The following is a 26,847-nucleotide window of genomic DNA, read 5'->3' on the forward strand; positions in this document are numbered from 1 at the left end:
ATGGCTGGAAAAGGAAGGGGGCGAGGGGCAAACTTTACATTTGATCTGCAAGCAATTGGCTTTTCGAGGGGTGATGCTCTTCCAGAGACTCAAGCAGGGCCGACAGCCTTGTACCCAGTAAGTGAAGCAATAGCAGTTTTGATGCTGTGTAGAGATGAGCTAACACCCAAATGCTCGGGTCCACGTTATTCGAGTCCAGCTTTTCGTAAAATTCGAAAGCTCTACTCGAGTAACAAACCCCATTGACTACAATGGGAGACTCGAGCATTTTTGTATGTGGAACACTGGGTCCCGAGCTTTTTTTTTTTTTTTTTTTCTTAGTCCCTCTCCCTTGATCATACACTTTTCTTTCCTAATTTTTACGCTTGCATAAATGAACAATCGTTGGCTCGTTCACTAATCGTTTGTTTACACAGCGCTCTTTCAGTCCCTCTGTCACTTATACAGCAAAAGGCGAAAGACTGAACAATTTCTCGTTTGACTGAGCCAACACAATATTTGCCTGTATACACAGGCTGCGTGAGAGCAAATAAGGTAGTGGTGACGTCACTCGCTCATTCAAATGATCGGCTCGTCTAAAAGGGCCCTCAAAAAGGTTAAAGATGAGGGAACGTTACAATTCTGTTTCCTATTGGGACAGGGGAAGAGTGAGAAGATAGCTTTTACCAATAAAGCCAAGTCCTTGTTGTGCCCTCCCTGTAGGTCCATAGACCTTCTGTAGTTACCGTTCCAGCTTCTTCTGATGATCAGTGTCAGCCTGACCCAGCTCCATGCTGGCGGTTCCTGAAGGGTTTATACGCACACAACATGGGCATACACCCTAGATGGCTGTGGCAATCCCCTACTTGTCTCGCTATCTGCTGCGTCTCTGTAGCATTACTCGCCTGACTCCTCCTAAGCCATGCCCTTAAATAGATTATTAATGCTTGTGAGCGTGCACAACGTAGTTACACACTCAAGTAGCCTAAATGTACGGTCAGTCTACCAACCACTATAGTGTCTCGGGCCAAAACGCTCTAGTCTAGCACCATATTTCTTAGGACATGGTTTACTAAATCCCCTCTGAGAGTCACTGCAGTGCGAACCTTGAGAAACCAGTCATCCACCGTACAACAGGCGAGGGGAACGCTAATTGCTGGAAGAACTAAATTTTACATCTCATGAACTGATGGCGAGCTCCTCTACTCCCTCACATAACCATCTACATAGTGGGCCATGTAAAAGTAGCCTGGCACCACACTTGTGTGAAGGTCGTCTAAAAGAAAATCTTTGTTGCTTATAGCAACCAATCACAATGCAGCTTTCATTTTGACTGTGAAACTACCCTTACTATATATAATGGGATCTTTGTATTTACATATCTTATGTAGAATTGCATCGCTTAACTTCTGTTTCATATTCTCTCCTACATGTACTAGCATATAGAATACAAACCGGCTCCATTACTAGAAGGTGAAGCACAGGACTACTTATTGGCGTTAAAACAAGAACTACGAGGAAACATGAAATACTTGCCGTACTACATGGCAAGCAACAATGAAAATTCAAGTATGGTACATTAATTACTGTATGATTTCCTTTCATTGATGTTTAGAGTGCAGTTAATTCCTGGTCACTGTACAATTAGTTTGTTGCACCCCATCATATGCTAGGTGTTTATAGATGTGCCCTGCACTATATATATATATATATATATATATATATATATATATATATATATATATATATATATATATATATTATATTATATTATATTTTTTATATATAATATATTTTATATATATATAATATATTATATATGTGTGTGTGTGTGTGTGTGTGTGAGACCTGCTTCAGTTTCAGGGGAAAAAAAATGAGAATGAAAACCAATGTGGATGCTAATAAAACTCGCATAGTGTTTTTTGCCCAGTGAGTTCTGGATGGTTATAGCCACCTAGTCTCTAAGATGATATATATATATACGACCGACCGAAAGTTCTCCAACTTCCCGATGTCGTAGAAACATGAATTTTGGCACGAGCAAAGATTATCTCCAAAATAGGAAAAGTAATTGGGCCCCAACTCGATTATTCAATTCTAGCGCAAAAGAATTGGCGTTAAAATTTAACGTACATAATCTAAATCTCTCACTTCCCAATGTCATAGAAACCTAAAACTTGGCACGGGCATTGATTATGTCATAAATAGGAAAAGCTAATGGGTCCCACCTCGATTGTTCAATTCTAAGCGCAAAAGAATTAGCGTCCACATTTTACGTATGGAATCTAATTCTCTCACTTCCTGATGTCATTTTATATAAAGGAAACATTGCATGGTTACCTCCCGTGGTGTTTCCTGGGTAACGCAGAGAACTATGCAAAATGGTGAACATATGTTTTTCCGGTATCTCTAAAGTAACCATGACTTCATAAGATTTCTGTGTGACCACCAGATAAACACCAGTACCAAAAAAACTCGGGCGAAGCCGGGTATATCAGCTAGTGTGTATGTATGTGTATATATAATTAGACGAAAGCACTCACTGACTCGCCAAAAGTTCTCCAACTTCCCGATGTCATAGAAACATGAATTTTGGCACGAGCATAGATTATCTCCAAAATAGGAAAGTAATTGGGTCCCAACTCGATTATTCAATTCTAGCACAAAAGAATTAGCGTCGAAATTTAACGTACATAATCTAAATCTCTCACTTCCCAATGTCATAGAAACTTAAAATTTGGCACAGGCATTGAATATGTCATAAATAGGAAAAGTTAATGGGTCTCAACTCAATTATTCAATTCTATGCGCAAAAGAATTAGCGTCCAAATTTTACGTACGGAATGTAATTTTCTCACATAGAAACTTAAAATTTGGCACGCGCATTGAATATGTCATAAATAGGAAAAGTTAATGGGTCCCAACTCAATTAGTCAATTCTGTGTGCAAAAGAATTAGCGTCCAAATTTTACGTACGGAATCTAATTCTCTCACTTTCCAGTGTCATAGAAACTCGAAATTTGGCAGGAGCATTGATTATGTCATAAATAGGAAAAGCTAATGGGTCCCAACTCGATTATTTAATTCTAGCGCAAAAGAATTTAGCGTCGAAATTTTACATACATAATCTAAATCTCTCACTTCCCAATGTCATAGAAACATGAAATTTGGCACGCGCATTGATTATCATAAATAGGAAAAGCTAATGCGTCCCAACTCGATTATTCAATTCTATGCACAAAAGAATTAGCATCCAAATTTTACGTACAGAATGTAATTTTCTCACATAGAAACTTAAAATTTGGCACGGGCATTGATTAGGTCATAAATAGGAAAAGCTAATGGGTTCCAACTCGATTATTCAATTCTATGCGCAAAAGAATTAGTGTCCAAATTTAATGTATGGAATCTAATTCTCTCACTTCCTGATGTCATTTTTTTATAAAGGAAACATCGCATGATTACCTCCCCGTGGTGTTTCCTGGGTAACGCAGAGAACTATGCAAAATGGTGAACATATGTTTTTCCGGTATCTCTAAAGTAACCACGACTTCAGAAGATTTTCCGTGTGAACACCAGATAAACACCAGTACCAAATTAACTCGGGCGAAGCAGAGTATATCAGCTAGTACAGTATATGCCAACAAGATGAAAACCCATGTGGAAATTGTAATGGTGGATATACTGCAGTTCTTCAGGAGATCTCCTCTCTTTACTGGAATTGAGAAGACTGGGCACCACATCTCCTTAAGGGCTCATGTCTACGGGCAAAATAAGAATTAAAATCCGCAGCGGATTTTAACTCTTCTCCTGCCCGCGGATCCGCACCCCATAGGGATGCATTGACCACCCGCAGGGTAGATAAATACCCGCGGATGGTCAATAAAAGGGATTTTAAAAAAAATGGAGCATGAAAAAATCTGGACCATGCTCCATTTTCATGCGGGTCTCCCGCGGGCTTCTATGGAAGCCGTCCGGATCCGCGGGAGACCTAAAATAGGAATTTACTCACACGCTCCGTTTCTTCTCTTCGCAGCGGCGCCATCTTCTCTCCGTCGCGGCCGGATCTTTTTTCTTCGAGACGGCGCATGCGCGGGGCACGTCACCGACGTCATCATGTGCATCCGCCGAGCCGAAGAAAGAAGATCCGGCCGCGACGCAGAGAAGATGGCGCCGCCGCGAAGAGAAGAAACGGAGCGGATGGGAGGTGAGTTTATTCTCATTTATTCTGATTTTCAGCGCTCATGTCCGCGGGGCAGGAGGGACCCGCTACGGATTCTCCATGGAGAATCCGTAGCGGGCCTGATTTTCCCCGTGGACATGAGGCCTAAAAGTATACCATTTCTGCTGTCCTGTTTAATCCCAGGTGCTGTTGCAGACGGCATTATGGGGCTAGCCCTGGCATCAGGACTTCTGCACCAACTCCTGGGAGTGAAGAGAGGTTCAGGAACAAAAAATGAGGCCTTTTTACACTGGAAAAGTGGGCATGAACGTTCATAGGAATATTCCTATTAGACATGAGCGAGCACCAAAGTGCTCGGGTGCTCGTTACTCGGGATGAAATTTCCGCGATGCTCGAGGGTTCGTTTCGAGTAACGAACCCCATTGAAGTCAATGGGCGACCCGAGCATTTTTGTATATCGCCGATGCTCGCTAAGGTTTCCATTTGTGAAAATCTGGGAAATTCAAGAAAGTGATGGGAACGACACAGCAACGGATAGGGTAGGCGAGGGGCTACATGTTGGGCTGCATCTCAAGTTCCCAGGTCCCACTATTAAGCCACAATAGCGGCAAGAGTGCCCCCCCCCCCACCTCCCAACAATTTTTACTTCTGAAAAGCCCTCATTAGCAATGCATACCTTAGCTAAGCACCACACTACCTCCAACAAAGCACAATCACTGCCTGCATGACACTCCACTGCCACTTCTCCTGGGTTACATGCTGCCCAACCCCCCCCCCCCATGCACGACCCAGTGTCCACAGCGCACACCAAATTGTCCCTGCGCAGCCTTCAGCTGCCCTCATGCCACACCACCCTCATGTCTATTTATAAGTGCGTCTGCCATGAGGAGGAACCACAGGCACACACTGCAGAGGGGTGGCACGGCTAGGCAGCGACCCTCTTTAAAAGGGGCGGGCCGATAGCCCACAATGCTGTTACAGAAGCAATGAGAAATATAATCCCGTGCCACCGCCATCAGGAGCTGCGCACGTGGGCATAGCAATGGGGAACCTATGTGCCACACACTATTTATTCTGTCAAGGTGTCTGCATGCCCCAGTCAGACCGCGTTTTTTTATAAATAGTCACAGGCAGGTACAACTGGGAATCCCCAACTCCGCAATGGGAATTCCGTGTGCACCCACAGCATGGGTGGCTCCCTGGAACCCATCGGCTGTACACAAATGTATCCCATTGCAGTGCCCTGGACAGCAGAGCTAACGTCAGATTAAATACAGGTGGGCTTCGGCCCACACTGCATGCTCCAACCTGACCGGGCTTTTTAATTCATAGACACAGGCAGGTACAACTCCCTATTGTGAAGTCCCTGTGGACCGACGGCATGGGTGGGTGCCAGGAAGCCATCGGCGGTACATAAATATATCCCATTGCATTGCCCATCACAGCTGAGGTAATGTCATGTTTAATGCAGGTGGGCTTCGGCCCACACTGCATGCCCCAGTCAGACTGGGGTTCTTTAGAAGTGGACACATGTAGTTACAACTCCGTGTGGACCGACAGCATGGGTGGCTCCCTGGAACCCACCGGCGGTACATAAATATATCCCATTGCAGTGCCCAGCACAGCTGATGTAACGTCAGCTGTAATGCAGGTGGGCAAAAAATTAATTGGATTACACTGTAGGCGAGGGCCCCAAAAAATTGGTGTACCAACAGTACTAATGTACCTCAGAAAAATTGCCCATGCCCAACCAAGAGGGCAGGTGAAACCCATTAATCGCTTTGGTTAATGTGGCTTAATTGGTAACTAGGCTTGGAGGCAGCCCAGTTACAATAAAAATTGGTTCAGGTGCAAGTTTCAATGCTTTAATGAGCATTGAAACGTATAAAAATTGTTTACAAAAATTATATGACTGAGCCTTGTGGCCCTAAGAAAAATTGCCCGTTCAGCGTGATTACGTGAGGTTTCAGGAGGAGGAGCAGGAGGAGTAGGAATATTATACACAGATTGATGAAGCAAAAATGTCCCCGTTTTTGATGGTGATAGAGAACGATGCTTCCATCCGCGGGTGCAGCCTACGTATTGCTTAGGTATCGCTGCTGTCCGCTGGTGAAGAAGAGAAGTCTGGGAAAATCCAGGCTTTGTTCATCTTGATGAGTGTAAGCCTGTCGGCACTGTCGGTTGACAGGCGGGTACGCTTATCCGTGATGATTCCCCCAGCCGCACTAAACACCCTCTATGACAAGACACTAGCCGCAGGACAAGCAAGCACCTCCAGGGCATACAGAGCGAGTTCAGGCCACGTGTCCAGCTTCGACACCCAGTAGTTGTAGGGGGCAGAGGCGTCACCGAGGACGGTCGTGCGATCGGCTACGTACTCCCTCACCATCCTTTTACAGTGCTCCCGCCAACTCAGCCTTGACTGGGGAGCGGTGACACAGTCTTGCTGGGGAGCCATAAAGCTGGCAAAGGCCTTGGAGAATGGTCCCCTGCCTGTGCTGTACATGCTCCATGATCTCTGCGCCTCCCCTGCTACCTGACCCTCGGAACTGCGCCTTCTGCCACTAGCGCTGTCGGATGGAAAGTTTACCATCAGTTTGTCCACCAGCGCCCTGTGGTATAGCATCATTCTCGAACCCCTTTCCTCTTCGGGAATGAGAGTGGAAAGGTTCTCCTTATACCGTGGGTCGAGCAGTATGTACACCCAGTAATCCGTAGTGGCCAGAATGCGTGTAACGCGAGGGTCACAAGAAAGGCATCCTAACATGAAGTCAGCCATGTGTGCGAGGGTACCTGTATGCAACACATGGCTGTCCTCACTAGGAAGATCACTTTCAGGATCCTCCTCCTCCTCCTCCGGCCATACACACTGAAAGGATTGCAAGCAAGCAGCATGGGTACCCTCAGCAGTGGGTCAAGCTGTCTCTTCCCCCCCCCCCCCTCCTCCTCATGCTCCTCCCCTCCTCCTCCTCCTCAATGCGCTGAGATATAGACATCAGGGTGCTCTGACTATCCAGCGACATACTGTCTTCCCCTGCCTCTGTTTCCGAGCGCAAAGCGTCTGCCTTTATGCTTTGCAGGGAACTTCTCAAGAGGCATAGCAGAGGAATGGTGACGCTAATGATTGCAGCATCGCCGCTCACCATCTGGGTAGACTCCTCAAAGTTTCCAAGGACCTGGCAGATGTCTGCCAACCAGGCTAACTCTTCTGTAAAGAATTGAGGAGGCTGACTCCCACTACGCCGCCCATGTTGGAGTTGGTATTCCACTATAGCTCTACGCTGCTCATAGAGCCTGGCCAACATGTGGAGCGTAGAGTTCCACCGTGTGGGCACGTCGCACAGCAGTCGGTGCACTGGAAGATTAAACCGATGTTGCAGGGTCCGCAGGGTGGTAGCGTCCGGCGCACCTTTCCGAGCAGGTATGACAAGTGTGGGTAGCTTTTCAGAAAGCGCTGAACCACCAAATTAAAGATATGGGCCAGGCATGGCACGCGCGTGAGGCTGCCAAGCTGCAGAGCCGCCACCAGGTTTCGGCCGTTGTCACACACGACCATGCCCGGTTGGAGGCTCAGCGGCGCAAGCCAGCAGTCGGTCTGCTCTGTCAGACCCTGCAGCAGTTCGTGGGCCGTGTGCCTCTTCTCTCCTAAGCTGAGTAGTTTCAGCACGGCCTGCTGACGCTTGCCCACTGCTGTGCTGCCACGCCACGCGACAGCTGGCGACGTGCTGCTGCTGACACATCTTGATTGCGAGACAGAGGTTGCGTTGGAGGAGGAGGGTGGTTTAGTGGAGGAAGCATACACCGCCGCCGATACCGGCACCGAGCTGGGGCCCGCAATTCTGGGGGTGGGTAGGACGTGAGCGGTCCCAGGCTCTGACTCGGTCCCAGCCTCCACTAAATTCACCCAATGTGCCATCAGGGAGATATAGTGGCCCTGCCCGCCTGTGCTTGTCCACGTGTCCGTTAAGTGGACCTTGGCAGTAACCGCGTTGGTGAGGGCGCGTACAATGTTGTGGGAGACGTGGTCGTGCAGGGCTGGGACGGCACATCGGGAAAAGTAGTGGCAACTGGGAACCGAGTATCGCGGGGCCGCCGCCGCAATCATGCTTTTGAAAGCCTCCATTTCCACAAGCCTATACGGCAGCATCTCCAGGCTGATCAATTTGGCAATGTGCACGTTTATCACTTGAGCGTGAGGGTGCGTGGCGGCGTACTTGCGCTTGTGCTCTAACAGTAGCGCTAGCGACGTCTGGACGCTGCGCTGAGAGACATTGCTGGATGGGGCCGAGGACAGCGGAGGTGAGGGTGTGGGTGCGGGTGCAGGCCAGGAGACGGTAGTGCCTGTGTCCTCAGAGGGGGGGTTGGATCTCAGTGGCAGGTTGGGGAACAGGGGGAGAGGCAGTCGTGCAAACGGGAGGCGGTGAACGGGCATCGTCCCACCTTGTGGGGTGCTTGGCCATCATATGCCTGCGCATGCTGGTGGTGGTGGCTCCCCAGCTGATCTTGGCGCGACAAAGGTTGCACACCACTGTTCGTCGGTCGTCAGGCGTCTCTGTGAAAAACTGCCACACCGTAGAGCACCTTGACCTGTGCAGGGTGGCATGGCGCGAGAGGGGGCGCTTTGGGAAACAGTTGGTGGATTATTCGGTCTGGCCCTGCCTCTACCCCTGGCCACCGCAGTGGCTCGGCCTGTGCCCACACCCTGACTTGGGCCTCCGCGTCCTCGCCCGCGTCCACGTCCTCTAGGCCTACCCTTACCCCTCAGCATGCTGTATTACCAGTAGCGCAGAAACAGAACGCTGTAATTAAATGTGCCACTTATTGGCCTGTGGTTTGAGGCTGACTTCGCTTACGGAACGCACAGCAGAGCCAGGAAATAATTTTGCGCAAGCCTGCTGTAACACTTAGCTGGCTGCGTATGAATTAGGACAACTACCCCCAGCACAGACCCAGTACACTGAGGACAGTCACAGGCAGCCCAAATAGATTTTTTTTCCCAAATGTTTTTGGAAAGGCCCACTGCCCATATTCAATAAATATGTCTTCTGTCCCTGCCTCACCACCACTACTGGCCCTGGACTATGTATAATTACTGCAGGGCGCAATGCTCTGCACGGCCGATATACAAAAAAAGTATATCGGCCGTGCAACTCTGCAAAAAGCAGCCTCCACACCTGATCTCACCAGCCACTCACTGCAGGGGGGTGGTATAGGGCTTGAACGTCGCAGGGGGAAGTTGTAATGCCTGCACTGTCTTTCTATTGGCCAGAAAAGCGTGCTAACGTCTCAGAGATGAAAGTGAAAGTAACTCGAACATCGCGTGGTACTCGTAACAAGCATCTCAAACACGCTAATACTCGAACGAGTATCAAGCTTGGACGAGTACGTTGGCTCATCTCTAATTCCTATACCTGATTGTCAGCTCATGTGAAGCGGCACACAATTTGCTTGTTCATCGGCTGATTGCATCTTCTGTGTAGTAGCTGACAGTGATGCTTCTCTATGGGGACAAACTATCACATGAACCATCTATTGTTGAACTCTGGGCCGATATTTGTTACAGTTCGCTACAGTTATGTTGTTTTAATAAAAGTTCTGCAGCATTGGTTATGGAGTCTAAAAGTTTAGGCCTAATTCCCACGGGCGGATTTCCGCCGCATATCACGTGGTGGAAATCCGCGGCGTTGCCCCGCAGCTGTTAGGTTCTATTGAACCTAATAGCGCAATGCTCATGGTGCGGAATTCCAACCCGTTGAATCACCCGCGGCATATTCCATTTGCCGCGGGCGTACGCGTGGACGGCTTCTATTGCAGTCAATGGAAGCCGTCAATCACGCTATCTTCCGCTGTCATGTGATGCAGCCGTCATGTCATGTGACGCTGTGGGTGTGTCATATGATGCTGCCGGCGTGTCACATGACACTGCCGGCGCGTCATGCGCTGTACGGCACTGGATGTGGGACATCGGGCAACCGATCCGGAGATGAGTATGGGGTCTCTGGGGGGGGGGGGGGGGTGCCGTGAAGGACTCCGCTGCGGAATTCCGCTTGCGGAGCCTGTCACGACTGTGGGCACTAGGCCTTAAAAGAGTTTCCCCTCAAAGAGATTCTCCTAGCAACCTCGGGCTACTGCAGCCCCCTGGGCCTAATTTAAAAAAATAGGGACTTCTAGCGAACCAGTGTGGCCAGGATAGGGCCATAAAGTATTGCTGACACTAGCTCCCTTATACATGGATTGGGGAATAATGGTGACCCTACAAGAGTTGGGTCTCGTTCTGAAGATGCCCCTGATTGTACCATCCTTCTGCCACTCTCTTCCAGAATATAAAGATGTGACCAAGCTTGTCCCCAGTGCCCATCCACACATCCCACATAGCCTGTAAAGGCCTGATAGACGAGCACTGATCTCATTGGTTGGCGCTCATCTACCACAGCAAATCGCTACATGTAAAAGGATCCTTCAGTATTTGTATGTCTTGGGTCTTTATGAATCATGGAGTCTGGTTTGTATTTAATTTTGGGATGTGGTGAATTCATATGCACTATTTGTGATTCAAATTCTGTAACTTGTGGGTAATGCAAGATGCTCTTTATGAATGGGTGGGGCCTATCGTAAAAACAAAAACTTGCTCTGTGCCTTATATGTCCCTTCTCAAAAGCTTACAAGTATCATATTTTGTCTTTACAAGTTGGGTGACCCAGATGGTGTATTTATGAGAAGAGGACAACTCAAGGATTACTATGTGCAGTCAGCATTAAAACTGTTTATGCTGTAGAAGGTGATACACTGGAAAGAAATTCAGAAAATGATATTTTGTGTATATTGGAGCAAATTTTACCAGAAAATATGCTTTATATGTAGCAAATAGAGATGAGCGAGCACCAAAATGCTTGGGTGCTCGTTACTCGGGACGAAATTTTCGCGATGCTCGAGGGTTCGTTTCGAGTAACGAACCCCATTGAAGTCAATGGGCGACCCGAGCATTTTTGTATATCGCCGATGCTCGCTAAGGTTTCCATTTGTGAAAATCTGGGAAATTCAAGAAAGTGATGGGAACGACACAGCAACGGATAGGGTAGGCGAGGGGCTACATGTTGGGCTGCATCTCAAGTTCCCAGGTCCCACTATTAAGCCACAATAGCGGCAAGAGTGCCCCCCTCCCAACAATTTTTACTTCTGAAAAGCCCTCATTAGCAATGCATACCTTAGCTAAGCACTACACTACCTCCAACAAAGTACAATCACTGCCTGCATGACACTCCGCTGCCACTTCTCCTGGGTTACATGCTGCCCATCACCCCCCCCCCCCTGCACGACCCAGTGTCCACAGCGCACACCAAATTGTCCCTGCGCAGCCTTCAGCTGCCCTCATGCCACACCACCCTCATGTCTATTTATAAGTGCGTCTGCCATGAGGAGGAACCGCAGGCACACACTGCAGAGGGGTGGCACGGCTAGGCAGCGACCCTCTTTAAAAGGGGCGGGCCGATAGCCCACAATGCTGTTATAGAAGCAATGAGAAATATAATCCTGTGCCATCGCCATCAGGAGCTGCACACGTGGGCATAGGTTCCCCATTGCTATGTGCCACACACTATTCATTCTGTCAAGGTGTCTGCATGCCCCAGTCAGACCGCGTTTTTTTATAAATAGTCACAGGCAGGTACAACTGGGAATCCCCAACTCCGCAATGGGAATTCCGTGTGCACCCACAGTATGGGTGGCTGCCTGGAACCCACCGGCTGTACATAAATGTATCCCATTGCAGTGCCCATCACAGCTGAGGTAACATCCGATTAAATGCAGGTGGGCTTTGGCCCACACTGCATGCCCCAGTCAGACTGGGGTTCTTTAGAAGTGGACATATGCAGTTTCAACTCCGTGTGGACCGACAGCATGGGTGGCTCCCTGGAACCCACCGGCTGTACATAAATATATCCCATTGCAGTGCCCATCACAGCTAATATAACGTCAGCTTTAATGCAGGTGGGCAAAAAATTAATTGGATTACACTGTAGGCGAGGGCCCCCAAAAATTGGTGTACCAACAGTACTAATGTACCTCAGAAAAATTGCCCATGCCCAACCAAGAGGGCAGGTGAAACCCATTAATCGCTTTGGTTAATGTGGCTTAATTGGTAACTAGGTCTGGAGGCAGCCCAGTTAAAATAAAAATTGGTTCAGGTGCAAGTTTCAACGCTTTAATGAGCATTGAAACGTATAAAAATTGTTTACAAAAATTATATGACTGAGCCTTGTGGGCCTAAGAAAAATTGCCAGTTCGGCGTGATTACGTGAGGTTTCAGGAGGAGGAGCAGGAGGAGGAGGAGGAATATTATACACAGATTGATGAAGCTAAAAGGTCCCCGTTTTTGATGGTGATAGAGAACAATGCATCCATCCGCGGGTGCAGCCTACGTATTGTTTAGGTATCGCTGCTGTCCGCTGGTGGAGAAGAGAAGTCTGGGGAAATCCAGGCTTTGTTCATCTTGATGAGTGTAAGCCTGTCGGCACTGTCGGTTGACAGGCGGGTACGCTTATCTGTGATGATTCCCCCAGCCGCACTAAACACCCTCTCTGACAAGATGCTAGCCGCAGGACAAGCAAGCACCTCCAGGGCATACAGCGCGAGTTCAGGCCACGTGTTCAGCTTCAACACCCAGTAGTTGTAAGGGGCAGAGGCGTCACGGAGGACGGTCGTGCGATCGGCTACGTACTCCCTCACCATCCTTTTACAGTGCTCCCACCGACTCAGCCTTGACTGGGGAGCAGTGACACAGTCTTGCTGGGGAGCCAGAAAGCTGTCAAAGGCCTTAGAGAGTGTACCCCTGCCTGTGCTCTACATGCTGCCTGATCTCTGCGCCTCCCCTGCTACCTGGCCCTCGGAACTGCGCCTTCGGCCACTAGCGCTGTCGGATGGGAAGTTTACCATCAGTTTGTCCACCAGGGTCCTGTGGTATAGCATCACTCTCGAACCCCTTTCCACTTCGGGTATGAGAGTGGAAAGGTTCTCCTTATACCGTGGGTCAAGCAGTGTGTACACCCAGTAATCTGTAGTGGCCAGAATGCGTGTAACGCGAGGGTCACGAGAAAGGCATCCTAACATGAAGTCAGCCATGTGTGCCAGGGTACCTGTACGCAACACATGGCTGTCCTCACTAGGAAGATTACTTTCAGGATCCTCCTCCTCCTCCTCAGGCCATACACGCTGAAAGGATGACAGGCAAGCAGCATGGGTACCCTCAGCAGTGGGCCAAGCTGTCTCTTCCCCCTCCTCCTCATGCTCCTCCTCCTCCTCCTCAACGCGCTGAGATATAGACAGGAGGGTGCTCTGACTATCCAGCGACATACTGTCTTCGCCCGCCTCTGTTTCCGAGCGCAAAGCGTCTGCCTTTATGCTTTGCAGGGAACTTCTCAAGAGGCATAGCAGAGGAATGGTGACGCTAATGATTGCAGCATCGCCGCTCACCATCTGGGTAGACTCCTCAAAGTTTCCAAGGACCTGGCAGATGTCTGCCAACCAGGCCCACTCTTCTGTAAAGAATTGAGGAGGCTGACTCCCACTGCGCCACCCATGTTGGAGTTGGTATTCCACTATAGCTCTACGCTGCTCATAGAGCCTGGCCAACATGTGGAGCGTAGAGTTCCACTGTGTGGGCACGACGCACAGCAGTCGGTGCACTGGCAGATGAAACCGATGTTGCAGGGCGGCAGCGTCCGTGTGGGACTTGCAGAGACGGCGCACCTTTCCGAGCAGGTCTGAGAAGCGTGGGTAGCTTTTCAGAAAGCGCTGAACCACCAAATTAAAGACGTGGGCCAGGCATGGCACGTGCGTGAGGCTGCCGAGCTGCAGAGCCGCCACCAGGTTACGGCCGTTGTCACACACGACCATGCCCGGTTGGAGGCTCAGCGGCGCAAGCCAGCGGTCGGTCTGCTCTGTCAGACCCTGCAGCAGTTCGTGGGCCATGTGCCTCTTCTCTCCAAGCTGAGTAGTTTCAGCACGGCCTGCTGACGCTTGCCCACCGCTGTGCTGCCACGACGCGCGACACCGACTGCTGGCGACGTGCTGCTGCTGACACATCTTGATTGCGAGACAGAGGTTGCGTAGGAGGAGGAGGGTGGTTTAGTGGAGGAAGCATACACTGCCGCAGATACCACCACCGAGCTGGGGCCCGCAATTCTGGGGGTGGGTAGGACGTGAGCGGTCCCAGGCTCTGACTCTGTCCCAGCCTCCACTAAATTCACCCAATGTGCCGTCAGGGAGATATAGTGGCCCTGCCTGCCTGTGCTTGTCCACGTGTCCGTTGTTAAGTGGACCTTGCCAGTAACCGTGTTGGTGAGGGCGCGTACAATGTTGCAGGAGACGTGGTCGTGCAGGGCTGGGACGGCACATCGGGAAAAGTAGTGGCGACTGGGAACTGAGTAGTGCGGGGCTGCCGCCATCATACCTTTGAAAGCCTCCGTTTCCACAACCCTATACGGCAGCATCTCCAAGCTGATAAATTTGGCTATGTGCACGTTTAACGCTTGAGCGTGCGGGTGCGTGGCGGCGTACTTGCGCTTGCTCTCTAACACTTGCGCTTGCGCTCTAACACTTGCGCTAGCGACGGCTGGACGGTGCGCTGAGAGACATTGGTGGATGGGGCCGAGCACAGCGGAGGTGAGGGTGTGGGCGCAGGCCAGGAGACGGTAGTGCCTGTGTCCTCAGAGGGGGGGTTGGATCTCAGTGGCAGGTTGGGGCACAGGGGGAGAGGCAGCGGTGCAAACCGGAGGCGGTGAACGGCCTTCGTCCCACCTTGTGGGGTGCTTGGCCATCATATGTCTGCGCATGCTGGTGGTGGTGAGGCTGGTGGTGGTGGCTCCCCGGCTGATCTTGGCGCAACAAAGGTTGCACACCACTGTTCGTCGGTCGTCTGCACTCTCAGTGAAAAACTGCCAGACCTTTGAGCACCTCGGCCTCTGCAGGGTGGCATGGCATGAGGGGGCGCTTTGGGAAACAGTTGGTGGATTATTCGGTCTGGCCCTGCCTTTACCCCTGGCCACCGCACTGCCTCTTCCAACCTGCCCTGCTGCTGCACTTGCCTCCCCCTCTGAAGACCTGTCCTCAGTAGGCGTAGCAAACCAGGAGGGGTCAGTCACCTCATCGTCCTGCTGCTCTTCCTCCGAATCCTCTGTGCGCTCCTCCCTCGGACTTACTCCAATTACTACTACCTGAGTGATAGACAACTGTGTCTCATCGTCATCGTCCTCCTCACCCACTGAAAGCTCTTGAGACAGTTGGCGGAAGTCCCCAGCCTCATCCCCCGGACCCCGGGAACTTTCCAAAGGTTGGGCATCGGTCACGACAAACTCCTCCAGTGGGAGAGGATTCGGAACCATTGCTGCCCATTCTGGGCAGGGGCCCGAGAACAGTTCGTGGGAGTCTGCCTGCTCCTCAGAATGTGTCATTGTAATGGAGTGAGGAGGCTGGGAGGAAGGAGGAGCAGCAGCCAGAGGATTCAGAGTTGCAGCAGTGGACGGCGCAGAATTCTGGGTGGTCGATAGATTGCTGGAGGCACTTTCTGCCATCCACGACAGGACCTGCTCATTTTCTAATAAAGGTCTACCGCGTGGACCCATTAATTGTGAGATGAATGTGGGGACGCCAGAAACGTGCCTCTCTCCTGATCCCGCAGCAGTCGGCTGCGATACACCTGGATCAGGAGCTCGGCCTGTGCCCACACCCTGACTTGGGCCTCTACGTCCTCTAGGCCTACCCCTACCCCTCAGCATGCTGTATTACCAGTAGTGCAGAAACAGAACGCTGTAATTAAATGTGCCGCTTATTGGCCTGTGGTTGGAGGCTGACTTCGCTTACGGAGCGCACAGCAGATCCAGGAAACAATTTTGCGCTAGCCTGCTGTAACGCTTAGCTGCGTATTAATTAGGACTACTACCCCCAGCAGATAGATACTGTAGGCAGCATATAATATTATGTATACTGTTTCCCTCTGGCAGGATGACGGCGCTGATGTAACAGACAGCAGATCCAGGAAGCAATTTTGCGCCAGCCTGCTGTAACGCTTAGCTGTGTATTAATTAGGACTACTATGCCCAGCAGATAGATACTGTAGGCAGCGTATAATATTATGTATACTGTTTCCCTCTGGCGGGATGACGGCGCTGATGTAACAGAGACAGCAGATCCAGGAAACAATTTTGCGCAAGCCTGCTGTAACGCTTAGCTGCGTATTAATTAGGACTACTACCCCCAGCAGACACGCAGTAAACTGAAGACTGTCACAGGCAGCCCAAATATAGTATTTTTTTTTCCCCAATTTTTTGGAAAAAGCCCACTGCCTATATAGCCTGAATATCTCTTTCCCTGCCTCACCAGTACTGGCCCTATACTCTGTACAATGACTGCAGACTGAGGACGCAATGCTCTGCACGGCCGATATACCAAAAAAAAAAAAAAAAATGTGCAACACTGCAAAAAGCAGCCTCAACAGTACTGCACACGGTCAGATGTGGCCCTAAGAAGGACCGTTGGGGTTATTGAAGCCTAAAATCACTCCTAACGCTCTCCCTATAGCAGCTCTGGCATCAGCAGCACTTTCCCTGATCTCTGTCAGAATGCATCTGTGGCGAGCCGCGGGAGGGGACGATTTATATACTCGGGTGACACCTGATCTCGCCAGCCACTCACTGCAGGGCGGTAGTATAGGGCTTGAACGTTGCAGGGGGAAGTTGTAATGTCTTCCCTGTCTTTCTATTGGCCAGAAAAGCGCGCTAACGTCTCAGAGATGAAAGTGAAAGTAACTCGAACATCGCGTGGTGCTCGCCTCTAGTAACGAGCATCTTGAACACGCTAATACTCGAACGAGTATCAAGCTCGGACGAGTACGTTCGCTCATCTCTAGTAGCAAACTTGGTGACATTGGAGGAATGAATATGAGAGTGCGAGTTACTGTGAACTTTTTAGCATGGAATGAAAGTGCTGGACGCCGCTCCCATATCTCATGTTCACCAGCTTCGATTACATCTCCCTCAAGAGAGAGATGATCAGACTGGGTCAAAGTTCACTACAGTCCTTGTCACTTAGGATCTTTCCTGCATAAAATTCTTGGCGTCCACTGAATATAGTCTTTGACTCGTACAAACATGTTAACTTGCGTTTCAGGCATTGAACGATACAGTATAAAATATCTGCAGGAAGCAGAGAAGAAACGCACTGAAGTCTGGACACCAGGTAATGCTGGATTAGGAATTAACATCAAAGACCCCTTCAAGAATTGAATTGATCATGTTCTATGGTTTGTCTAGGAAGAGCAGGCTGCATTGAGTTCAGGTTTTAGGATAAAATTCAGAAAATCACAATGGGAGCCATAGCTTTTGAATGCAGATTTCAATATATATCATGACATAGATTTCACTTATACACTATATGTGATATGACTCGTGGTAAGAGATTGTTGGGGTTACATTAAATAAATGCACATACAGAGGCAAAAATTGCTGATGCTGCGTTTTTAAAATTTGGCCATGAAAAATACAGCCATGTGAATAGATACATAGACTTACATTAGCTCCATATTGCACTCCACAAAAGACAGACCAAATATGGAGTTAAAATAAGCCCTTCTGAAAGCAGCCTAAGAGATACTGTAATGTGATCAGATCCTTGTGTAGCCCTTGACTATAACATGGAACCCTACTTGGGGATGGTGCAGTGAAGAGGCATGCATGTAGCAGTAAACTTAAAGGGCTTGTCCACTAACCTAATAAACTGGCATATACTCACCTCTCCTGGCTCCAGCTGTATCCCCCACCACTGCCCCGGATCTCCCATCTGACGTCATGTTTACAGGTTGCCCTAGCCTGTTTATGGGGCGTCACAGTTTCTGCAGCCAATAACTGAGCTCGGCGACCTATCTGATTAAGCATGATGTTGAAAAGGCTGAACTTTTATTTAATATCTGCTGAAGGAATGCAGGCCATTCTCTATAAGCAGAGAGATGGTAAGGGGAATTAATTCAAGTCTCCATGCCCAGATGAATTACATCCCAGGGTATTAAAGGAAGTATCAGATGTAACGGCTGAACCACTTGACTTTCAAATTGGCCATCAACACAAAGCTTGAAGGAATGGCTAACACCAGAGAAGAGAGGATTAAAAAATATCTAGAAAAGCTTGAACAGTGGGCGGCGACTAACAGAATGGTATTTAACAAGGAGAAATGCAAGGTCCTACATTTGGGCAAGAAAAATGAAAAAGGCACATAGAGAATGGGAGGAATTGGTCTAAGCAGCACATGTGAAAAAGGCTTGCGTGTAATAATAGATCATAGGCTGAATATGAGTCAACAGTGTGATGCAGTAGCAAAAGAGGTGAACACAATTCTGGGATCTATTAAAAAAAGCATAGAATCTAAACTATGTGAAGTAATTGTCCCCCCCCCACCCCCACCCCCCCACCCCCACCCCCCCCCTCTACTCTTCCTCGGTCAAACCTCTCTGGAATGCTGTCCAGTTCTGTGCACCCCAACATAAAAAAGGCATTGAAAAACTGTAGTAAGTTCAGAGAAGAGATAATAAGAAGGTGAACTGTCTGCAAATCATGTCCTATGAGGAACGGTTAAAGGATCTGGGAATGTTTAGCTTGCAAAAAAGAAGGCTGAGAGGGGACTTAAAGGGGTGGTCTCGCGAAACCAAGTGGGGTTATACACTTCCGTATGGCCATATTAATGCACTTTGTAATGTACATTGTGCATTAAATATGAGCCATACAGAAGTTATTCCACTTACCTGCTCCGTTGCTAGCGTCCTCGTCTCCATGGTTCCGTCTAAATTCGCCGGCAGCTTGCTTTTTTAGACGCGCTTGCGCAGTCCGGTCTTCTCCATTCAGCACGAGCCGCTTCAGTGTGCTCCCCGCTACAGCTCTTCTGCGCATGCGCAGACGAGCTGTCACTGCTCGGGAGCGCGCTGAAGCGGCCATTCTGCACCATCCTCTGTTAGAGGAAGGTGCAGAAACTGGAGCTGCCCAGCGGAGAAGACCAGCCCAGCAGCCCCGAGAAGCCTCCCAGGTAAGTGATGGGTCGGGGGGGGGGCTGCCGCTGCGCCGGGGGGGGCTGCCGCTGCGCCGGGCTGCGCCGGGGGGGCTGTCGCTAGGCCGGGGGGGCTGCCGCTGCGCCGGGGGAGCTAGCGCTAGGCCGGGGGGGCTGTCGCTGCGATGGGGGGGGCTGTCGCTAGGCCGGGGGGGCTGTCGCTAGGCCGGGGGAGCTAGCGCTAGGCCGGGGGGGCTGTCGCTGCGATGGGGGAGGCTGTCGCTGCGCCGGGGGAACTAGCGCTGGGGAGCCGGGGGCTAGCGCCGGTTACCTGCTGTCTGGTCGGCGGCTGCGGGGCGTCTGGTCGGCGGCTGCGATGCGTCCGGTTGCCATGGAGACACAGCTGGCGGCGTCTCGGGAGCGCGCACGTCGGGCTGCAGCGAGCGACTGGGAAAGAGCCGGCGGCCATCTTGAGGAAACTTTTATAACTTGCTGAAACGCTGGAACGGTAAGTACGAACCAGCTAGAAATGTCATTTACAGGGGGGCTTAGTAATGTGTGTTTAATGGGGGGGACTGGGCAAAAAAAAAAATTAACTGCTTCCTCGAGACATCTCCTTTAATAGCTGTCTACAAATATCTGAAGGGCTGTCACAGTGCAGAGCGATCAGCCCTATTCTCATTTGTAGAAGGAAAGACTAGAAGCAATGGGCTGAAGCTGAAAGGGAGGAGACACTACTTAGATATTAAAAAAAGCTTTCTGACAGTGAGGGTGATCAATGAGTGGAACAGTTTACCACGGGAGGGGGTGAGTTCTCCTTCAATGGAAGTGTTCAAACAGAGGCTGGACAAATATCTGTCTGGGATGATTTAGTGAATCCTGCACTGAGCAGGGGGTTGGACCTGATGACCCTGGAGGTCCCTTCCAACCCTGCTATTCTATTTCAGGAGCAGATAAAGCAGCCCTATAGATACTCTGCACCCATGACCAGAAAACACTGTGACTCAGGTGTGTGTCTAAATCTACACAAGTGTAACCAGCAGCAAGTAAAATGGTTATAGTATGTAGGCATGGCATAACTTTACATAACCAATGCCAGCCAACATGACTGGAGCAATTGCAGTCTAGTTCAGACATTTACTAAGGGAGGGAATAATACAGTTGCAGATGGTTCATCTCAACCACCCTCTTACATACAGACAGTATATTGGGGGATTTCATAGAATGCAGTACCGTAATTTATATCTGCAAATGTGTCAAGTCAAAATTGTCACTTTTCTGAAATGAGGAATATACACTTTAGAGAAAAAAAGACCGCTTCCCCATACAGCCTGACTTTATTAAACATTCAGTTTTTTTTGTCATGACAGATTGGCGATTACTTCCAAGAGAAATGAAAGCTGTCAAAAAGAAGAGAAAGCCAGGTATAAACAATCAGTATGTGTAAATGGCAAGTGCTACACATACAAGGTAGTCTAAAGTTTCCTGTTAGGGGTAGACCTGCTAGACTCAGATTTCTCAAGCTTGCAGGAGAAGTTCAGTATTACATCGTATTAGAAAACAATGTGCTCTGGGTCATGGATAATGCTTTATCCCCTTTTTGTCTACCTAATTGGGAATGTCAAGCAATAAGCACCACAGTGGTCTCAAGGATGCTGGATTTTTGGAACTTTAGGGTGCTTACATGCAAGCCGTATTCGCTGGTAGGGGCCTGATTGGGGGAGGCTCCACCAATACCAAAAATATGGGTTTCCTGTTTGGCCTACTTCCGCTCACCTCTGCAGCGCTGCTTTACCCAGGAACCTATCAGTTTTGCCTGCGTGTAGCAGCTCTATTCACTTCATTGTGGCTAAGGGAAATAGCCGAGCATAGCCCAGCAGTCTGTCCCCCACTGATCTATCAGTTTTCGCCCATCTAGTGGATGGATGAAAACTGGAAAAAAAATTAATTTACCCCCTTAAAGGAAATCTTTTTTTGTTCCATCACGTGGGATAGGTTCCTAGTTTTGGAATGTATTCCTCTGCTGCCAGTGATAACTGAGCCTAAAAGTGTGTGCACAACCCCCAAGTTGAATAGTACTTTGTGAAACTCAGGCCCTACTGTACCTCTATATGTCTCTTAATTTGGTGCCAGTGCTGTGCTCCATCTCTGCATTACAGGCCTATTCTTCCCTGGAAGCCATGTTTCTGGGTGCTGATAATGTAGCAGTACATTTTCGTGCAGAGTACTATACTGTGGCAAGCGGGGAACTTGCAGTCCAGAGTCATAGGGGCTCCATGTACATCCGTCCAACCTCTATGCACAGAGTCCTGCCTTCTTCGTGAGGTCTAAGGTCTACTTTGGATGTTGACCCGCTCTGCTCTGTGTAACGAAACTTAGAATACCATGTATTGACATAAATTTGGTTCAGAAGAATTATAGGAGGTGCAATAATTCCCTTTCTAACATACGACCACATCACAGCTGCCTGGCACTATTGCCCTTTTGATGACAATTAGTACATTTATATAGGATGGGGTTCCATCTGGAGGAGTTATTACTGTTTCCATTCTCATATTAGCAGGTCCAAAAAAGGACAAAATGGCTAAACCTGGCACTGGTGTGGATGTCCTCAAGAAAATTGAGGTGAGTTTATTGTTCGTCTACGTAATCTGTATTATAGTCCAGATCTACATGTAGATTGCTATTAGTAATTATTACAACCGACCAACAGTTTATGGACACAGGGCTTTTAGAATGCAACGCTTTGTGCTGCAATGCATTTTTGGGAGACGCTCTTTCCTATGTAACAATACTAGCTGATCCACTCTGCTTAGCCCAAGGTGTTTACCTGTTCGCATGGAAGATTCAATGAAGTTGTGGTTACTTCAGAGGAACCGAGGAATGAAACATGTATACACATAGAGGAGCGTTAGATTCTCCTCAGACTACATGTACCGATGTCCCTCTGCAGAATCTGCCATTTCCCCCCCCCCCCACACACACTCCATACTTTTTTCCCTTAAAGGTAACGCCCCTTTTTATTCAAATTTACCCCTAGACTGGAGGTTGCAGCCCCTTCTTAGCCTTAAATGCATGTTCCCTCCCTGCAGTCCATAGCCGCTTCCTTATGTACTTTACAGCCTTTCAGTATATGCACACAGCAGTGAGGTAGGTTCTCCTCGGTATATGCACACAGCGGTGAGGTAGGTTCTCCTCGGTATACAAATACTTTTGCTAGGCGTTATGGTTTCTGAGAAAATAACTGTCATGTATCATGGATTTTTTTCACGCTTAGAATTGAATAATCAAGTTGTGGCCTTTTTACTTTTCCTTGTACCTAAAGAATGGGCGTGCCAAATTCCACGTTTGTACGAAACTGAGAAGCTTGAGTGAAGTCAGTCAGCGCTTTCGCTCTAGATGGATGGATGGATGGATAGATATAGAGATTAGTCTAAGATTGTGGTCCTGGTTGCAATTGACTGCAGCATTCAAGGGGTAAAACTGCCAAGGTGAGGGTTATGTCTGATTTCTGACATTGCAGCGGATGTCGCCTGTATATTACAGCCAACGCTTATTGCTAATTGCTCGGCGCAGTTTCCGTGCTTGTGGTATTGTGTAGAGACTCGCTTTTGCGTATGTGATTGTGTAAGAATGAGTTAAAGATTAGAAACTTTTCAGTGTGACATACCTACTAAGGCTACCTACAGTACACACGGGCGAGCGTGATCTCTGTCTGTGAGACTCTGCCTGGTATCATACTTGCCAATGTGCGCTTTAATTGCAGATGCAAAGTGTTTTTCTTGTTTAGAAAAAAAAATTCCTCATAACACTCTGGGTAATGTAGCGATCCTCCGGGAACCCTTGCATTAGACTCACGTGTGGCGTGCAATGAGTTTCCTGTCCCATTAAAAAGAAAATTTTTTTTCCATGTATACGACTCCATTAAAAAGAATGGGGTTCATATTCGTGTGTTTCGCAACGCACAAATCTTGCACGATTTTTGACGGCCGTGTGGAAGCGGCCTAAATCTGGGGACATCTGGAGGGATATATTATTCTAAGGAGAGCACTTTAAAAGTTGCTCACAAAAAGCACATAAGATATTAGTCTGGCAGTTTAAGGGCCTTTTACACAGGCCAATTATCTGACATAAAGGTTCGCCAAAACATTAGGTTGCCCAGAAATTGGCCCACCAAAACATTTCCCAAATTACCCAGTGCACGAGCAATCCCTGGATGTCTCATCGTATCTTTTATACGGCATTCCCCATGTACACTGGATGTGCTGTTCACAATGATATTCTTATGGAGTCTATATGAAGGCCAGGCGGGTGGGTGCCAACTTACTGATCCGCCCTAGTCATTGGGGCAATTGTTGAATGTAAAAGGACTTTTACTCTGTTTTGTATCTCTCCTTTTTATTGGAACTTAACCTCTTGCTGACCACTAAATATTCTCTCATTGAGAACAGGAACTAGAGAAAAAAGGTGATGGTGAAAAATCTGATGAAGAAAACGAGGAGGAGAAGAAGAAGAAGAAGAAAGGAGAGGAGGATGATGAGGAGGAGGAAGCTGAAGTTGATGTGGACAATGAAGAAAATGAGGAGGTAATTTCTTAATATGCGGATATTTTATACAATGCCCTTCTGGTCACTTCTGGACTTTCCTCTACCAGTGAGTAACTCTATATGTTTCTTTAAGGCTCCATTTATACCGGGCAGTTCTGTTGCAATAAGAACCACATCAAAAGGTGCCTTGGTGAAACCATGTGTATGTTTACTATGTTTTTAGTAAAATATTGCAAAAAACATGCAGTTTTGCAAATGCACTTTTTGGTGTGTTTTTTTTTAAATTGTAACTGCCCTGTGTGAATGGAGCCTAATGGGACCTTCCACCTTAAGGTCCTCTTACACGGAGCGACAAATCGTCCGAACAAGCCAACAGTGACAGTTGTTTGCTTAAGGTTGAATCCACACGGTGCGGAATTGTCGTCGAACCTCCATGCGGAAATTCAACACACATTTTTAAACCTGAGACTAAACAGCAAAGTAGATGAGATTTGCAAAAACCTCATTCACACGCTGCTAAAAAGGCGTGCGGAAACTGACATGTCATTTTAGTCGCCATTTCCCCTGCGGACTCTCTTCTCTCTATAGGGAGAGATTTCCACAAAGAAATACAGGCTGAAAAGCTGCTTCAAAACTGACGCCAAATGGCCCGGGTTTTGAAGCAACGATTTTGCTGTGGAAATCTCACAGAATTCTCGTGCGGACATTCCTTGAGATTTCCATCCCGCGGGAACTCAGCCTTAAAATGATGCTGTCACAGATAATCCTTAAAAAAAAATGTTTTCATCATTCAGTTGTTCACTCAATTATTGGTCTTTAAGGGACTGTGCCAGAGAATGGGAATGACTGAACCATCACCTTTTACAGATAACTTGCGAACGACTGAACAATGATTTTTATGTCTGCATAAAATGGATAACAAACAAATTGTTTGCATTGAACAGTTATTATAAACAATTGTACAATCAAACGTATATATTCTTTTTAAGCAAAAATTTGTTCTGTCTTAAAGGGCCCTTAATAGCTAATCCTTAAGATAGGCCATCAATGCACAACTGCTGGAAGTCTGCTAATTAGTTGTAGTCTGGGGGTCTGTGGAGCCCTCTGGATAGCCATGTCCCTGTTAGTGTTTATCCAAGCACAGCAGCTTATCCTTACCGGTGGGTGGGCCTGGTACCGCAGCTCACCCCCATCCATGTGGAAGTACTTTATTTGAAGTTCTAAGGCACTCTAGGCGACTTACTCGCATATAGTTATTAGATCACTGCGAATGTCGGGCTGTGATGAGCACTGCCCTGTTTGTATAGTCTACTGCATGGTGCTGCAATCATGAATGTGCTCACTGATGGAGGTCTATGTAACGCCCCCTGGCTCCGGGGTATGGTGGTGTAAGTTTTTCAGGATACAATGCAGCAGATAGTGTAAAGTATTTGAGAATACACAAAAGTAAAAGGTTGGATTGCAATGAGCAAACAATTTTTGATTTTCTTCCTCTGACCTTAATAGACAGTACCTACAGTAAGATATAACACCGTAATACTGTTTTGAACAACAGCAATACAGCACAGTTACAACCAATACAAGCTAATAGAAATCCAGATTATGAAGCTTAACAAAGTGTTTCTCTTTTTCCTGTCTCAGATGCCTCTAGAACCATCTTTCTATTCACCCCACCCCCACCCACCAAGAAATATCTCAGTCCAAAGGGGCTTGTGCGACGGAAACGGTCTTCTACAGTCCTATTTCCCCCTAGCACAATGGAGAGATGCTGCTGATTATTCACTAACTCATCGTATGTCCACATATAGTTCTTGTCAGAGGGCGACCTCACTTACAGTTCCTTGCACTGGATATCCTCCTGCCTGGAATGGATTCACTGCTTGATCTGAAGTTGAAAGCATTACTCTTCCCATTTCCTGCCGTTAGCATTGTTCCCCCTACCCTCACCGCTCTGAATCTTCAGTTCTGTGCCACTCGTCTCACTACGCAGTTAAAATCTGTCCTTTTATATCAGAGCATTAACCAACCAGCAAGTGTCCAGTGAGCATGCTCAGTCCCATTACGCCAAATCTTGCCACATTTTCACCATTATACCTGTATAGCAATGTTAAGCACTTTTGAAAATTTGCCTCCTATTTTCTAAACCTTACACATGGGGGAACTTGCGCATATGTTATGTTTCAGCTGAAAGCTGTGGATGGACATAATCGGCCATGTTCATAACAAGAGTGCCACGCAGTCAGTGCAGAAGACTGTACAAACCAATTGGTGGCTCTTGTTGGAGGAGGACATTAGTGCTCAACCCTTAGTAACTATACTGTATATTTAGTAAGTGGCACTTCCAGGACATTTGGGAACATACAGGGGACATTCCCTTATAATATGATTTTTCTGGCTTTTGGTTCTCTTGATAGACAAGAGGCTTCTGTTGTGTAGCTGTAAATCTGTGTTCATATGAATTCTGTATTTTCTAAACCAACATTCTTATTTCCTTATAGGAAAATGATTATATTGCCTCCTATTTTGAAGATGGAGATGATTATGGGAACAGCGATGACAACATGGATGAAGCTACTTATTAGGCCTGTGTCAATTCTGTTGTGTGTACTCTTCTATCATTAATTATTGGGGGTTTTTTTCTAAAAAGAAAATGTGCCAAGTTTTCGTTCCACCATTTATATATACAAAATATTACAGAGGGATGCTCAATAAAATGCACTAAATGCTTAGACTTACCATAAGGATGTATTGAAGCACCTTTTTAATGTCAGAATGCTTGGCGTGTTCCAGATTTTACCATAGAGTAGGGAGTGCACATGGTTGATGGCTGCACTACAGACTTGGGCTAACTTCACATTGGGAGTGTGATATGGGGCTCTGAATCCCACCACCATATTGCACTCCCCACTATGTGAGTTCCCTGAAGATGTGAGGGGTGTTCATGTTAAAACAGCCTCGTATCACTTTGGGGAAGAAGCAATCCTCCTGCCCTGGCTGTCAGCTGCAGCAGGAGGAGCGTGGAGTTTCTCCCATTGCTTTCAGTAGAAGACCCCGCAATGCTGCCGTTGGCCCAATAAAAGCAATGGGCACTGTGACACACAGCAAAATGGAACA

At 48.0% G+C, this 26,847-nt stretch overlaps 1 protein-coding gene across 2 annotated transcripts; it reads left to right on the plus strand.

Annotated features, from left to right (window-relative positions):
• POLR3G (RNA polymerase III subunit G) lies at window positions 1-26,358 on the plus strand. Of its 2 annotated transcripts, XM_066601899.1 has the most exons (7): window positions 1-117; window positions 1,419-1,548; window positions 17,324-17,392; window positions 20,557-20,610; window positions 21,747-21,811; window positions 23,638-23,772; window positions 26,232-26,358. In XM_066601899.1, exons 1-7 carry the CDS (start codon window positions 1-3, stop codon window positions 26,313-26,315), a joined length of 654 nt encoding a protein of 217 aa, XP_066457996.1. In that variant the 3' UTR covers window positions 26,316-26,358. The 2 variants fall into 2 exon arrangements, with proteins under 2 accessions (XP_066457996.1, XP_066457997.1); XM_066601900.1 differs by lacking the exons at window positions 17,324-17,392; window positions 20,557-20,610.
• Window positions 26,359-26,847: the final 489 nt, after the last annotated feature.

Source organism: Eleutherodactylus coqui, chromosome 5, assembly GCF_035609145.1.
Source record: "Eleutherodactylus coqui strain aEleCoq1 chromosome 5, aEleCoq1.hap1, whole genome shotgun sequence".
NCBI classification, from domain to species: Eukaryota; Metazoa; Chordata; class Amphibia; order Anura; family Eleutherodactylidae; genus Eleutherodactylus; species Eleutherodactylus coqui.

What these genes read in the sequence shown, in the direction of transcription:
- POLR3G (XM_066601899.1), top strand. Translation starts at nt 1, where the DNA reads ATGGCTGGAAAAGGAAGGGGGCGAGGGGCAAACTTTACATTTGATCTG. An exon ending in GGCCGACAGCCTTGTACCCA is followed by an intron (nt 118 to 1,418) that starts GTAAGTGAAGCA and finishes TACATGTACTAG; the next exon opens with CATATAGAATACAAACCGGC. An exon ending in AAGCAACAATGAAAATTCAA is followed by an intron (nt 1,549 to 17,323) that starts GTATGGTACATT and finishes CTTGCGTTTCAG; the next exon opens with GCATTGAACGATACAGTATA.